Source organism: Myotis lucifugus, unplaced genomic scaffold (assembly GCF_000147115.1).
Source record: "Myotis lucifugus unplaced genomic scaffold, Myoluc2.0 scaffold_44, whole genome shotgun sequence".
Lineage (NCBI taxonomy): Eukaryota > Metazoa > Chordata > Mammalia > Chiroptera > Vespertilionidae > Myotis > Myotis lucifugus.
Genome location: NW_005871092.1, coordinates 5,255,830 through 5,270,052, shown reverse-complemented (window position 1 = coordinate 5,270,052; position 14,223 = coordinate 5,255,830). Strand labels below are relative to the sequence as shown.

Genomic DNA, 14,223 nt, shown 5'->3' with positions numbered 1-14,223 from the left:
ATCTATTGAACACCTGCCGTGGGCCAGGCCCTGTTCCAGGTGCGTTAGGATTTCAGAGGTAAGGAAACCAAATTTCATGACCTCATGGAGATTTTCATTACAGTAGATATTATATGTTCTACACGTTTTTTTTATTATATGTATAATAGGTGATAATATTGTCAAATAAATGGGCATAGATAACAATAGACAAAGAAACAGCAAGAAAATCAAGAAAGTATCTGAAACAGTATGTTTAGTCATGATGGATACAGGCAGTGCTAGCTCTACTTTAGAAAAAGACAGGAACCTACTAAAGATCACTGATTTATAGCCAAAATCTTCATCAATAAGGAATGTTTAAAATGACTTCTACAATGGATATGATGCAATCATATCATTCATGTGACTAATATAGATAAATAAGTTAAAAAGACTGCAGAAGATTATGTAAGTACAATAGGATTCCACCATTTGTTTAAAAAAAGATTGTCTAGAGCAGCAGTCACCAAACAGTGGCCCGCGGACCACTGTTGGTCTGCGAGGTCCAAAAGGTTGGCGACCGCTAGTCTAGAGTCAGTCTTTTTATTATAAATTTATTTGTGAGTAGGAAATTTCTGAAGAGACACAAAATTTAATAATGGTTGGTTACCTCTAGGGAGCTGGAATAAATGATCAGAGGACTATTTTTTACCTTTATGATTAACTCATTTTTTAAAAACAAGATTCTTTACTTTTATTCAGATATAAAACACCTTTTAAGACTTATTGACTGATATGTATTTGTAGGCAAAGCAAAAAAGATGAAGGCAGAAAGTGGTATGATTTTTTTTCTAGGTTTCAGAAAATTTAACTTTTAAAAGGACAAAGCACCACTTTGTATACAGTGGTTAGGAAAATATCTCAAAACGAGGAGCTTTGGGGTGATTAGGCATGAGACTTTGAAACAAAGGGCAAAAAAAGGAGACTTGACTGAGGGTTTATCTTCTGAGACAACTATACGCTGACACCCAGAAAAACAAGATACCGAAGAATAAAACTAAAGCCAGCACCTGTGAAAACAGCTGAATATGAATGATTTGAGGTATTTAAGCATCGCCTTCTCACTCTAAATATTTAATGTAGCAAGTAAATATCCGTTTTTCTGATTGGAAGTATAAAACTATTTAAAATGGAAAATTACCTTTCTTATAAGGTGGTTTTCAGTATCTGCCACATATATGATATTGTTCATTATGGCTACACCCTGTGGTGAATTAAAAGTTGACTCTGAAAATATTCCATCTTTTCTTCCAGGATTGGGTCCTAAAAGACAAGATAGCCATAAGACAAAATTTTTCCATTTAGTAAAACCTCCAAAAGAAAATATGTATTTGAAGCCGAGACTTTAATATAAATAACATGATGTTTCTATCTGAACACTAAAATGTTTCCTAATATATCTGTTTTTCTCAAGAGTAACAAGTGCTGAGCAAGCCTGGCGTGGCAAGGGGACGAAGAGTAACAAGTGTTGTTAGTGACAGGGTGTATTAGATAATGGCTGCTAGTGTACTTTATAGTAACATATATCAGAAGAAAATACTTTCAAAAGCATCTTAAGTACCTGTTATCTACATTAGAAAGAACTAAATATAATTTTAATTTTTAAGCATCTAGATGAGTGATATTGAACAATTTGGGAAGATATGCTCATTTGATAATACTATTGACAGGTGAACAACATAGGTTTGCATTGCATGGGTCCACTTATATGAGAATTTTTTTCATTTGTTTTAAATTTAAAAATCTACTTGGCTTTATTGAATGATTCATGAATCAGGCAGCATTCCATCTAATAAACAAAGAAGCTCTCTACGTGGATTTTTTCAATAAATACTGTAAATGTATTTTTCCCTATAATTTTCTTAATAGCATTTCTTTTCTCTAGCTTACTTTTTTGTAAGAATACAGTATATAACACATATATATACAATATGTGTTAACTGACTTTATGTTATTAGTAAAGATTCTGGTCAACAGTAGGCTATTAGTAGTTTAGGCTATTAGTAGTTAAGTTTTGGGGAAGTCAAAAGATACATGTGAATTTTCAGCTGCACAGGGGGATGGCACCCCTAAACCCCAAATTGTTGAATGGTTAACTATACAATGAAAATCATGAACCCTTTCCTTATGGAAAAATACACATACCCATAAAATGTCACAAATAATTTCAAGAGGTTCCTAGATCCTCAAGTCCATTCAAGCATTTCTTAAGAGTCCATGAACCCTAAGTTAAGAATCCTCCATTTACTATTTCACTTTGCCACAAAGTTCTATACCTTATAGATACTGTAAAATAAAGAGTGTGATACTGGTCTAGTGACCTACTTCTCAGCTTTTGTAACACAGGTGGAGTTTTAAGAGTGGGGAGTAATTAAAATATAATTGTTATTTCTTTGACCAGAGGACAAGCCATTCAAAGCGTCTAAGTAAGCATTTCCAAACTATGTTTTGCAAAACTCCACTGTCCATAAGACGTTAGTAAGACAGGTGGATAGAAACATAAACTCAAGAGCCCAAAAGACTTGATTTAAATCCCAGCTCTATATCTCTTTAGCTGATGACCATTCTTTGTGTCTCAGTTTGTCTTCTGTATAATGGAACTAATAATATACCTAACTCACAGCACTATGAGGACTAAATAAATTAATACAGGTAAAGTACTTAGAATAATGCCAGAAGTTGCCTGGCCAGCTGGCTCAGTGGTTGAATATAGACCTATGAACCAGGAGGTCATAGTTCAATTCTCGTCCGGGCATATGCCCCATATGGGGCGTGCAGGAGGCAGCCGATCAATGATTCTCTCTTACTGATGTTTCTATCTCTCTCTCCCTTCCTCTCTGAAAGCAATAAAAATATATTTTAAAAAAGTAAAAAAAATGCCAGAAGTAAATGTATTACTATTATACTAATATTATTATTACTATTATTGACAGTTTTACTGTTATTACTATTATTAGCAATATTATTATTGTTGGTGAGAGTTCCCTGCAGAGGAAAAAAGGGAGAGAATTGTGGTCACTTCAAATTAAAAGATACTGTGCACTATAAAGTCTCTTGGATATTCATGAGGTACATTAGCAGAGTAAAAGATATGAGAAGTACAGTAAAACCATCACAAACAAAAAATTTGTTAAACCACATCTATCTAGTTTTTCCTGGTGTAGCTGAACACAGAATTCTTTTTCAAAAATTCTAGAATAACTATTAATTTATTACAAGATAACAGTATTCCTAAAAACATGTTTGGGAAAGCTAGCTTGTTGTTAGTTTTCTCTATTTAACAAAACAACAAAAAAAGAATATTTACCTATACTATTTTGAAAGTTATAGAATCTATTAGAAACTCTCTTAACCATTTAAATTCAACCTGCTACAACATTTTGAGTAACAATTCTCATAACTGCATGCCATAAACCAAAATACTAAGTTACTAAAACAAAGTAAACAACATAAAACACACATATACTCTAACAAAAACAACAAGAAACAAAAAATTCAAGAGCTATAGGAATAATATCTTGGCATATGAAGATTAGCACCAGGGTTTAGGAACATGATCAGTTTATTTGCACTAGGAGTGCAAGTGTCTCTATTTTATGCTGTATGTGTTACTCAAGTGGGCAGCAGAGATGAATTACTTTTCTAATTAATATGTTGTAAATAATAAATTATTTTTAAATTAATAAGACTTTATTAATTATGTAGATGTAAATAAGAGCCCTTTTTAGATCTAAGATCAGAGAGATATGAAACAAAATGATCCATGCTTGAATGATACTTATATTTTGCTAAACCCAAAGGGAAATGATCTAGATGTATGAGTAAGTTCTTATGGAAGGAAAAAGAAAATTATATACAAATCCTAGGTTATTTATTTTATAATCTAAGTCTCAAGTTCCTAAGGAATTGTCTTGGTCTTAAAAAAAAATAAAAAAGATATGGAAAAAAAAGATAAGGCTGTATTTTGATGGAAAGTGAAATACAATACTTCCATTTAAAATGCCCCAAATCCAAAATGTATATAGAGTATACAGTAGGTCCTCAAATACATTCAGCATTGTTTTATTATAATGTTGATAGTAGGCCACAGGCACTTAACTCTTCTTTATATCAATTAGCCTATGGTAAAATTTCTTTTGTTACATGTTTTTTCATTTGAAGCTGCAGAACCTATTGAGGATGTTAAGTGAGGATTTACTGTAAACTTATCTAATAAAAGAGAAACATGCAAATTAACTATACCCCCGCTACACCCACAAGCCAACCAGCCAATCAGGAGCGAGTATGCAAATAAACCCAAGATGGCAGCGGCCACGGAGCTGGAGCGAACAGGAGGCTTGGGTTGCCCCTGGCGATGGAGGAAGCCAAGCTTCCCACCTGCCCTGGCTGGCTGTTGGCTCCACTCAAGGCTACAAAGTTTCAATTATAGAAGATAAATAAATCCCAGATACCTGCTTCCAGCCGCTGTGGCCTCCGCTCAAGGAGGGCCTGCAAACAGCCATCAGCCCCTCACCTAGGCTGGCCAGGCACCCCAGTGGGGACCCCCACCCTGAAGGGGGTGTGGCCAGCTTGAAAACAGCCCTCAGCTCCTCACCCAGGCTGGCCACACCCCCCCAGTGGGAACTCCCACCCTGAAGGGAGCGTAGCCAGCCTGCAAACCACCACAGGCTCCTCGCCCAGGCCGCCCCACACCCCAAGAGAATCCCCACCCTGATTCGGGACACCCTTCAGGGCAAACCAGCCGGTCCCCACCCGTGCACCAGGCCTCTATCTATACTAATAAAAGGGTAATATGCTAATTAGACTGGGAGACCTTCCAGGAGAACTTCCGGGCGTTCTTCTGGACAAAGCCATGGTGGCGGGGCTGAGGTAGAGGTGGTTAGAGGCCAAGAGGGGAGGGTAGTTGTGGGTGATCAGGCTGGTGGGGGGCGGGGCCATTGGGGGGTAAGAAGACCAGCAGGGGGGCCAGTTGGGGGCAAGCAGGCCATCAGTGGGGGTCAGTTGGAGGTGATCAGGACAGCAGAGGGGGGAGCAGTATGGAGTGAGCAGGCCAGCAGGGGTGCAGTTGGGGGTGAGCAGGCCAGTGGGGAGGGGAGGTGGGGGTGAGCAGGCCAGTAGGGAGGGTAGTTGGGGGTGATCAGGCTGGCGGGAGGGGCATTTGGGGGCAAGCAGGCCGGCAGGCAGAGTGATTAGGGGCAGGCAGGCAAGCAGGTGAGCGGTTAGGAGCCAGCAGTCCCGAATTGCGAGAGGGATGTCCGACTGCCGGTTAAGGCCCAATCCCTGTAAACTGGCAGTAGGACATCCTTCGAGGGGCCCCAGATTGGAGAGGGTGCAGGCCGGGCTGAGGAACACCCCCTCCCCCGTGCACAAATTTCATGCACCGGGCCACTAGTACTTTCATAAGATACAATAAGTGTGGTAGTTTTTTTGAAAAAACAAGATATACAAATATACTTTAAAAATTACTAACTTAAAGATTTCCTCCTTTTGATTTGAATGGGGTTTTGTAGGGGTTTTTTTTTGAGGGAGAAGAGATTACTTTAGGTACCATACATTAATTAACAACTTTCATGATGTTAAAGTCAATGTATAGTGCTATAATTAGTTCTTATTTATAAATTTCAATATATTTCTTTGAACTTTTTTTCACTAAAAATACATTACATATCATAATTAAAAACAAACTTTACCTCCAATGCTGTACTGAATTTGTCCATTCTTCCAGACGACCAAAATTCTATGATGTCCAGTGTCTGCTATTACCAATCTCTTAGAAAGATGGTCTACTGTTACTTTGCCAGGAAACAGCAATGGTGAAGGTGGCAAAGAATCTTTATAGAGTTTTATTCCAATTTTATTAGCTTTGATCTGTCCTCTGTCTTTGTAATACTTTAAAGCTATTGAAGTATACAAAAACAATTTCTCTTTGTGTCCCTCTCCAATCAACGAAAACAACATGTTTCCACGGGGTCCAAGTATGACCACAGTTGGCCAGCAGGACACCTCCAGTTCTTGCCAAAGGCTGGCATCTGCATCGTTAACCACAGGGTGGGTGATGTCATATCGAAGAACAGCACTCTTAATGTTATCCAGGACTTTTTCATTTGGAAACTTAGCCGAGTGAACACCAACAATCAGAAGACCATCTAAATGAAAGAAGTTAAATATTATGAAATATTAAAGCCTGAATAGCATCATCCACATATTAGGCATTGGCTCATTAAATATAAATAGTCCAGAGGAAAAAAACAGTAAAAAAGGCAGAACTAAATTAGTGTGTGTATTGGACTGCATTTAAACACAGGTCTAAAAAAAATTAACATTCAAGGTTTCTTTTATTTCTAGAACATTTTCTTGGATTCTAACTTTAGATATTAGTTCCGGTCAGTTGTTTCGATTTTATTCTTCAGAGTCTCCAAGTAGTCTTATGTTGGACCTCTTCTGCTGTCTTCCAATCCAATCATTTTTTAACTCTTGTTACTTTTCTTTAGCTCATTTTTATTCCCCAAGTTTTATCCCCTGCTTTACTTCAATGCCCCTTATTCCATTTTTACATGAAATTATTGTCCCTTTGGCACAATTTAGTATTCATTTCTAATATAATTCTGACCTTTTCCTTCTATTTCTTTTCTGAGTTCAATCAGGACATTTCTTCTTTTTTTTTTTTCTTTTTGGTCCATTTCTGTTTAGGTTTTGAATTTTGATACAAGTTGCTTTTTCATTATTCCTAAAATGTTTGAAAATATGTAATTCAATTGAAAAATTGTTAGTTTTTGCCAATATTGTGATCATTTTTTAAGTGAGAATTTTCATCGGCATTTCAACTCTGAGTCACATTTTCAACGTTTTAAAGTTTTACATGGATATGATGTTTTTAACATTCCCTTCATGTTACGGACAGGGCTCTCAATTTGAGAGCGCCCTCTTCTGACAGTTCCCTTTTTCTGTGTAGTTAATCACACAGAACAAAAGTAGGAAGGACTTAGCCCCAAGTGTCCTTTCCCTTTGCTGAATCCTGTGAGTGCTCCTAAACCTGGTGGTGGTTTTAGGAATCCTGACACAAAATGAAATTACATATTGACTCATTAAAAAGTTTAGTTTCACTATAAAATAAAAAATGCATTTTCTAATTTTTAATAAAGTATATAAAAAAAATAGTATATGCTACATGATGAGAATTCCAGCATTTATTCAGCTGTATTATGGCATTTACGTTTTTAGAAATCTAATTTAATTATATATTAACATATACTAAGTAATCACAGTTTAAAATATGCCAAGTTTTCCTAATTGTTTTCTTACAAAACAAGAATACTTTTCCTTAGATAAAAGCCATTCTGCTAAATTTGGGTATTATATAATAACATACCATTAATGTATCCAGCATGAAAAGAAAAAGAAAAATTTAGAAACTCTAAAGTAGAAAAGGAAAGAAAACCACCAAGGCACCTGTTAGAGTAATACAAATGTGAACTGAACTGTTAAGAATAACAACCTTAGGATATAACTACATTCTTAAACAATGTTTAAAGACCAGACCACTCATTACTATTAAGTACAGTATCTTTTTACTTTAGACTTTGGCATTATGATTTCTCATATGCTACTGTAAATGTGATACTGATCATCATTACAAACCTGACTTTAAAAGCTGTTTTACAGAGGAAGGAGACTGGGTATTAAATTGGACCTCTTTCACGGAGTTTTGAATTAATAAGCACTCCCTCACAAAGCTAAGCAATTCTGATAAAATGAACTGAACATTCCATGGAAGCTGAAATAGGTGGCCAAATGTCATTTTTAAGAAGTATTAGCATTGCTGCAAATATGTTCAGAAACATATCAGATAGTAGTGAGACAAGACAGCCGCAAGAAAGCCAATGAAGTTAGCAACAGTTCATTGAACTTTGATGTAATCTCTGGGTATGCCAGCTTTTGTGACTATGAATTGACTTCTAAAATTAAAAAAAATTTTTTTTCATATGTAGCATATTACTGAAATAATGTTTCTTTGAAATTATAATGTTGAGATCATCTACAAAGTATTTTACTTTTCAGAAGTGTATTTGCATGTAAAAATAAGGTGTTAATTACACTGTGCTATGAAAAGGAGCTTTTAAGTAAAGTGATAAAGAGATTACGAGGATCCATTCTAAGAATGTGTTCCAGGTATAGGGTTAACCAAGAAAGTTAATCAAATACAGTCTTTTAGGGGTAATCTTAAGTGTGGAAAAAGTTAACTCTGGGATTCTTAACCCAATCTGTAGTGCTTCTCTAAAACTCAAATGTTATTATGATGTGATCATTCTATTAAACAAACAAACAACCTTTAATATCTCTGTATCTTAAATGGAAGGAAAAGCCTAACTATTAAGAATGTTATACAAAGCCCTTCGGTCCATGGTCCAAACCCAACCTACCTTCCCCTCCTTTCGCTTTTCCCAGGAGCTCCTACAATCTTGCCAAACTAAGCTATTTACCACTCCCCAAGAAACCCACGCTCCATGCTTTCCTGCTAGTTTCCCTGTTGCTTCCCCCACCTGTCCCATTTTCATTTTCAGCTGCACTGCCGCTCTTTTTCCCAGTTCCATCTAAATTGTCTTCTTCTCTGAGAAATCTTTTGCAATGCTTATAGGCAAAGTTAGTTATTTCCTCAGGTTCCAAAATGCTTTTCATTCAATTCTGATACACTGATACATATTTCCCCAGCAGTTAAGCAGAGAACCTTACACCTAACACATGTTCAATAAATGTATTCATTTACAGGGGCTTGAAGAAGACACAGCATTCAAAACCTAAGAAATGAGATACTCATAGCTCTTAAATCAATACAGATGAATTTCTGAAAACATGATTTAGCTACTGGGACTTTTGAGTTCTTGGTAAATCTCATTGTTTGGCAATTTGAAGATACAACCTATTACAATTTAAAAGCAACTGAAGCTTCACTAGCACTGAAGATTTTATCTTTCACTCCTGTTTTTTAAGTTTCAAGATGTCCTTCACCTTGCACATGTATACTCTCTTCTCATCTTTACTCACAAGATCATTGACTCTTTCTCATTTTTATCTTTTATTAAGAGAAGAGCTTCAATTAATTTCAACCTAATTAAATGGAACCTTGAGTTTCATTTACCCCCCATGCTCTCTTTTAGGAAAAAGTAAACAGGAAAAAAAGTCTCTGAAAAAAATCTCAAACTTCTAAAGTAAATATTAAGATTAATCTCTTACATCTTCAGAATTTGCAATACCATAAAAGAGGATTTCCTAGTGTTTTGGAAGATATTTTTCATAAAGCAGGTCAAAGAAAGAGCATCTGTTATAGTATTCTGTATTGCACTGTTGTTCATGTCCATGTCATTCAAAATGAAAAGAAGAATAATCACATTTCCTATTAAGAACTTTAAACCTTTTAAAAAATATATATATTTTATTGATTTTTTACAGAGAAGAAGGGATAGGGATAGAGAGTTAGAAACATCGATGAGAGAGAAACATCGATCAGCTGCCTCCTGCACACTCCCCACTGGGGATGTGCCCGCAACCAAGGTACATGCCCTTAACCGGAATCGAACCTGGGACCCTTGAGTCTGCAGGCTGATGCTCTATCCACTGAGCCAAACCGGTTAGGGCAATATCACAGTTCTTGAGAAGAGTATAAAATCAGTCACACATTTAATTTTTTTATAGAACAAACTCAGGTAAATCTAGATATATACAATTAACTTTTTAAAATACTTGATCCTGAGAAAAGTACATTATGCCCTATTCTTAGAGAAAAATATACTAAATTTACTAAATGCTGGTTCTAGTATCACTAAATTTAACGCTTCTGAAAAGGTACATGGAGTCCTTAATTCATAGATTAGAAATTATTTTAGAATTACTGAAGTCTTGCCAAACATTCATTCGCCTGTGAGGAAATGAGTCAGCTACTCTTCCAGTGTCTGTGTCTGTTAGAACCAATTGAAGGGCAATTACCTTTATCCGAGTAGGTGTGTTCTAAGGCATGGAGATCAGGCAGTAGGTGAATGCAGTTTATGCAGCAGTAGGTGAAGAAATCAAGGATGACCACTTTTCCGCCCAGGTCCTTGTAAACAGAAATAGGCCCCTCCGTGTTCAGCCATTCTAACCCTGAAATTTACACAAAATAAATGATCATGACTAAAAGGACAATTAATCTAAAATGTGAACCACTTATTTCTTAGGAGAAGATGGGTGTGCAGAGAAGACGGGGGGAACAAAATGGGAAAGAGGCTGTAATGAGACAGCCCTGCAAATATAGTAAGAAAAAGCTACCAAATTCTTTCAGAAACACTATAGTCGTCTGTGTAAGGAAGTAAGATCAACACATTTAGGTAAAAAACAAGAGGAAATATCAAATATTATTAAGAGGGCCTAAGTACACAATAAGGTACAAAAGGGCTACTGAAAATGAGTCAACCTTAAAAATAGCAAGGCATGACTAAATATCAAAAAGGAGCAAAGTGTTCAAAGGTTAAACATACAAAATGCTTAAACCAATTTCATAAAAGAGCAGAAATGCTTGATATGAAGGAGACCATAAATGCAAAATATTTTAAATGCAAAGAAAAATATGCTGTTACAGATTTCATGTAAACATTAGTTCCCTTCCCTCCAAAGAAAAATAAAATCTCCTTAATCTGCACTTTTGCAATTCAGAATTTATAATTACTTGACTATTATTTACAATTTTAACTATGCACTATGAAGATAGATTGTTTTTTTTTTTTTAAATATATTTTATTGATCTTTTACAGAGAGGAAGGGAGAGAGATAGAGAGTTAGAAACATCAATGAGAGAGAAACATCGATCAGCTGCCTCCTGCACATCTCCCACTGGGGATGTGCCCGCAACCCAAGTACATGCCCTTGACCGGAATCGAACCTGGGACCCTTCAGTCCGCAGGCCGATGCTCTATCCACTGAGCCAAACCGGTTTTGGCTGAAGATAGATTGTTAACCTAACATTAAAAGTACTGCATTTTGCCCTGGCCAGTATGGCTCAGTTGGTTGGAGCATCATCCCGTGCACTGAAGGTTGTGGGTTTGATGCCTGGTCAGGGAACATACCTAGATTGTGGGTTTGATCCCTGGTTGCATGCAAGAGGCAACCGATCAATCTTTCTCTCTCTACCTTCCTCTCTTTCGAAAAATCAATATTGAAAAAAAGTAAAGCATCTTCATTTAACCAACTTAAGAAGACAAAGATAATGAGTTTGTTGCTTATAAATAAATAAATGGAGCTACTAAAACTTTTAATTATACTTTTAAAGTATAATTGACATACAGTATTTAATTATACCTTAAAACAGGCATTTGGAAATATTTTATAGAAACTGAAAGCCAGAGTTGGGTGGAGTCAGTGCATAATAAGAACTAGTGACTAATAACAGTAACTGGAGTTACTCAAATGTAACAAAATTCATAAAAACAAACCAACAAAAAACCAACAGACAGTTGGGGGGGGGGGGGGGTGAGGGCATATGCTGGGTAGTGGGAGCGGCCAGGGAGAGGTCAATGGGGGGAAAGGAGACATATGTAATACTTTAAACAATAAAGAATTTAAATTTTAAAAATATTATTTTTTTAAAAAAACACACACCAGAAAACTGCTAATTAAATTACCACTTCTGCCAATTAATCCAACTTATTAAGGTTTTAGGGTGAACTCTTAATTATCCATTTTAATAAAGTGTTAATTATATGCCAGATCAAGTGATTACATACAATTTCAAGTTAATTAATGTATATTTTATATTTTATATCCTAGTTGCAAAATATTTATGAACCTGTCTTTTAAATTTTTTTTCTGTAAACAGTCAAGAGTGACTTACATTGAGGGCAGAGAAAATATTATTGTGCTAGGTGCCTCTCAGGCTTAATAATATCATACATTTTATAAAAACAATAATGACAATCAATATAATTTTAAGAGCTGCTAACATTTACTGAACTCCCCTATGAACTAAGAACTTTAGGTATGTTACCTCCAGTCTACATAATAAACAGGAAAGGTAAATACTCATTCTACTTTGCAAGTGCAACACAGGCTTGGAGAACTCAAGTAACTTGCTCAAAGTCTGCAGCTAACAAATGGAATAACTGGGATTTAATCGCAGGTCTGTCTGACCATCCGTTATATCACACTAGTTCCCATAAACATGTGTTTCTTTTAAGAAATGAACAAAAACATACTATTTTTGAGACAGTTATGTTTATGACTTCTTGCTATCAGTTTACTGATAAAGAAACCAAGAAAAAGTCATCTCTAGCATTCTGTCCTCAATAATTAGGTCCAGTAGAAAATCTAACTATGTCAAATACGAAGCTTGAATATTTTGTTACATTATTTACCAGTCAAAGGTCAAATCTGATGGTAATAAAATACACTCATAAATACAAAGTCCAGAAAATAAAAACAAAAGCCTAAATCCTAGCTGGCCTGCTCTTATAACAGTACTACATAACTAACTTCTCACAAAGCTTTTAAAAAACATGCATATATATATATATATATATATATATATATATATATCTCACATATATATGATATGATATATATGTGTGTGTGTGTGTGTGTGTGTATACACACACATATATACTTTCAAAGTTTCTTTGATGGGATAAGCACTCATGTTTCCATTTTTTTGGTAAGAATTCCACAATATTTCAAATCCGGTATAGGATGAATAACAGAAAATTAAAAAGCACTTTTCAAGGTGGGAGCAAAAGGCCTGGAAAGACACACCAGACATTTGCCGGAGGTAAGGTTCCGATACACCTCCCTGGAGACACTGAACCCTGCCACATCCACCCAATTAACTATACATGTGGTGTCGGTGTCCTGCCAGGAGGCATGCCAACACCACCAGGCAGAGCAGTGGCAGTGCGGACCCAAGAAGGGAAAGCGGGTTTCATTTATCACAGAAAGATGCGCCCCGCAAACAGCACTGCCGGGCGGCCCAGCTCCCTCCCTCGTGTTCCAAACACTCCCAGCGCCCGCCGGGAGTCGGACCTTGGAGATGGGCCACCACTGATTCCGATTTTTTAAACGATCCGTTTCACGACTTGGAACGGAGACGTGTGGCGGCGCTAAGAAAGCATCGGCATCTGGGGTCTTTAGCATCCGACCCCGGCAGATGGTTCCAGCCGTGAGGCCCGGGGCAGACTCACTCAGCTTTCCCCGGCCTCCGTTTCCTCAACTGTAAAGCAGGGCTCATGAGAGCACGTCCACGGACGGTGGGGAGGCAGAGAAGATCATTAAGATAACAACCCCGGAGGGTTCGGAACTGTGTGTCACATAAGAAGAGACGGGTAAAATGCTAGCTGGGCTGGAGCAGAAGATGCTGGGCAACCAGACGGAAAGGGCCGGGGGGCGCGGGCATTGTAATCACTGCCCATCGGGGCCACTAAACAGTCCCGGCAGGTGCAGAGGGTGAACCTAAGGTCCGGACGGGGCTCAGGATGCAGGACCGACAGGCAGGCCCCGCCCAGCAGACACCCCCCGGGCGCCGCCGCTTCGGGGCACCTGGGCACGGCCGCGCCCTCGAACCACGGCTCCGGCGCGGGCCAGGCGCCCGGAACCACCCGCCGGCACCACCCCGCCTTACCCACCAACTCAGGGGAGGGTGTCGTCCCGAGGAAGGGGAGGTTCCGGCGGGGTCCCCACCCCGAAGCCAGCCCCTCACCTTCCGGAAACTCGGGCACTGACAGGTCCTGCTCCCAGCCGTCCACCTTCTGCAGATACTGGTAGACCAGGCTGCTCTTCTCCTCCTGGGTGACGGCGTCGAGCAGGGCGTACTCCAGCGAGGTCTGAGCCGGGAGCAGGCCCGCGAGGCTGCGGCTCCGGACGCCGGGCGCCGCCATGTTCCCTCCGGACGGTCCTGGGGCGGCCGCGCCGCGGGCCACGGGCCGCGCTCCTCTGGGGACAGCGAGGCAGCGTTTCCCGTCCTTCGGTTTCAAAACGGCACATTCACCTTGCTCTCCCCCAGCCCCAGTCCACACTAAGGGCACTTTTTTCTGTTGTAAACATGCATTCAGGTGCTCAAGTCCCTACAAAACGCCGCCAATTCCCGGCGCGTAATTAAACTACCGCCCGGAGCCGCCCCGCCCCGCCCCTTGGAGCCCTCCGGCCGCCGCCGAGGCTGGGCGTTCGGAACGCCAGATTCGACAGGAAAGG

General features: G+C 38.5%; 1 protein-coding gene across 1 annotated transcript in view; it reads right to left on the bottom strand.

Moving 5' to 3' along the window:
- The window catches only part of NHLRC2 (NHL repeat containing 2), a 42,908-nt gene extending 28,790 nt beyond the window's left edge, over positions 1-14,118 (bottom strand). Inside the window, exons 1-4 of the mRNA XM_023753343.1 lie at positions 13,733-14,118; positions 10,003-10,155; positions 5,712-6,167; positions 1,163-1,284 (exon numbers count right to left, since the gene is read on the bottom strand). Of these exons, the coding sequence (XP_023609111.1) occupies positions 1,163-1,284; positions 5,712-6,167; positions 10,003-10,155; positions 13,733-13,910 (909 nt within the window). The 5' untranslated portion in view covers positions 13,911-14,118. The remainder of the gene's footprint in view (positions 1-1,162; positions 1,285-5,711; positions 6,168-10,002; positions 10,156-13,732) is intronic.
- Positions 14,119-14,223: the final 105 nt, after the last annotated feature.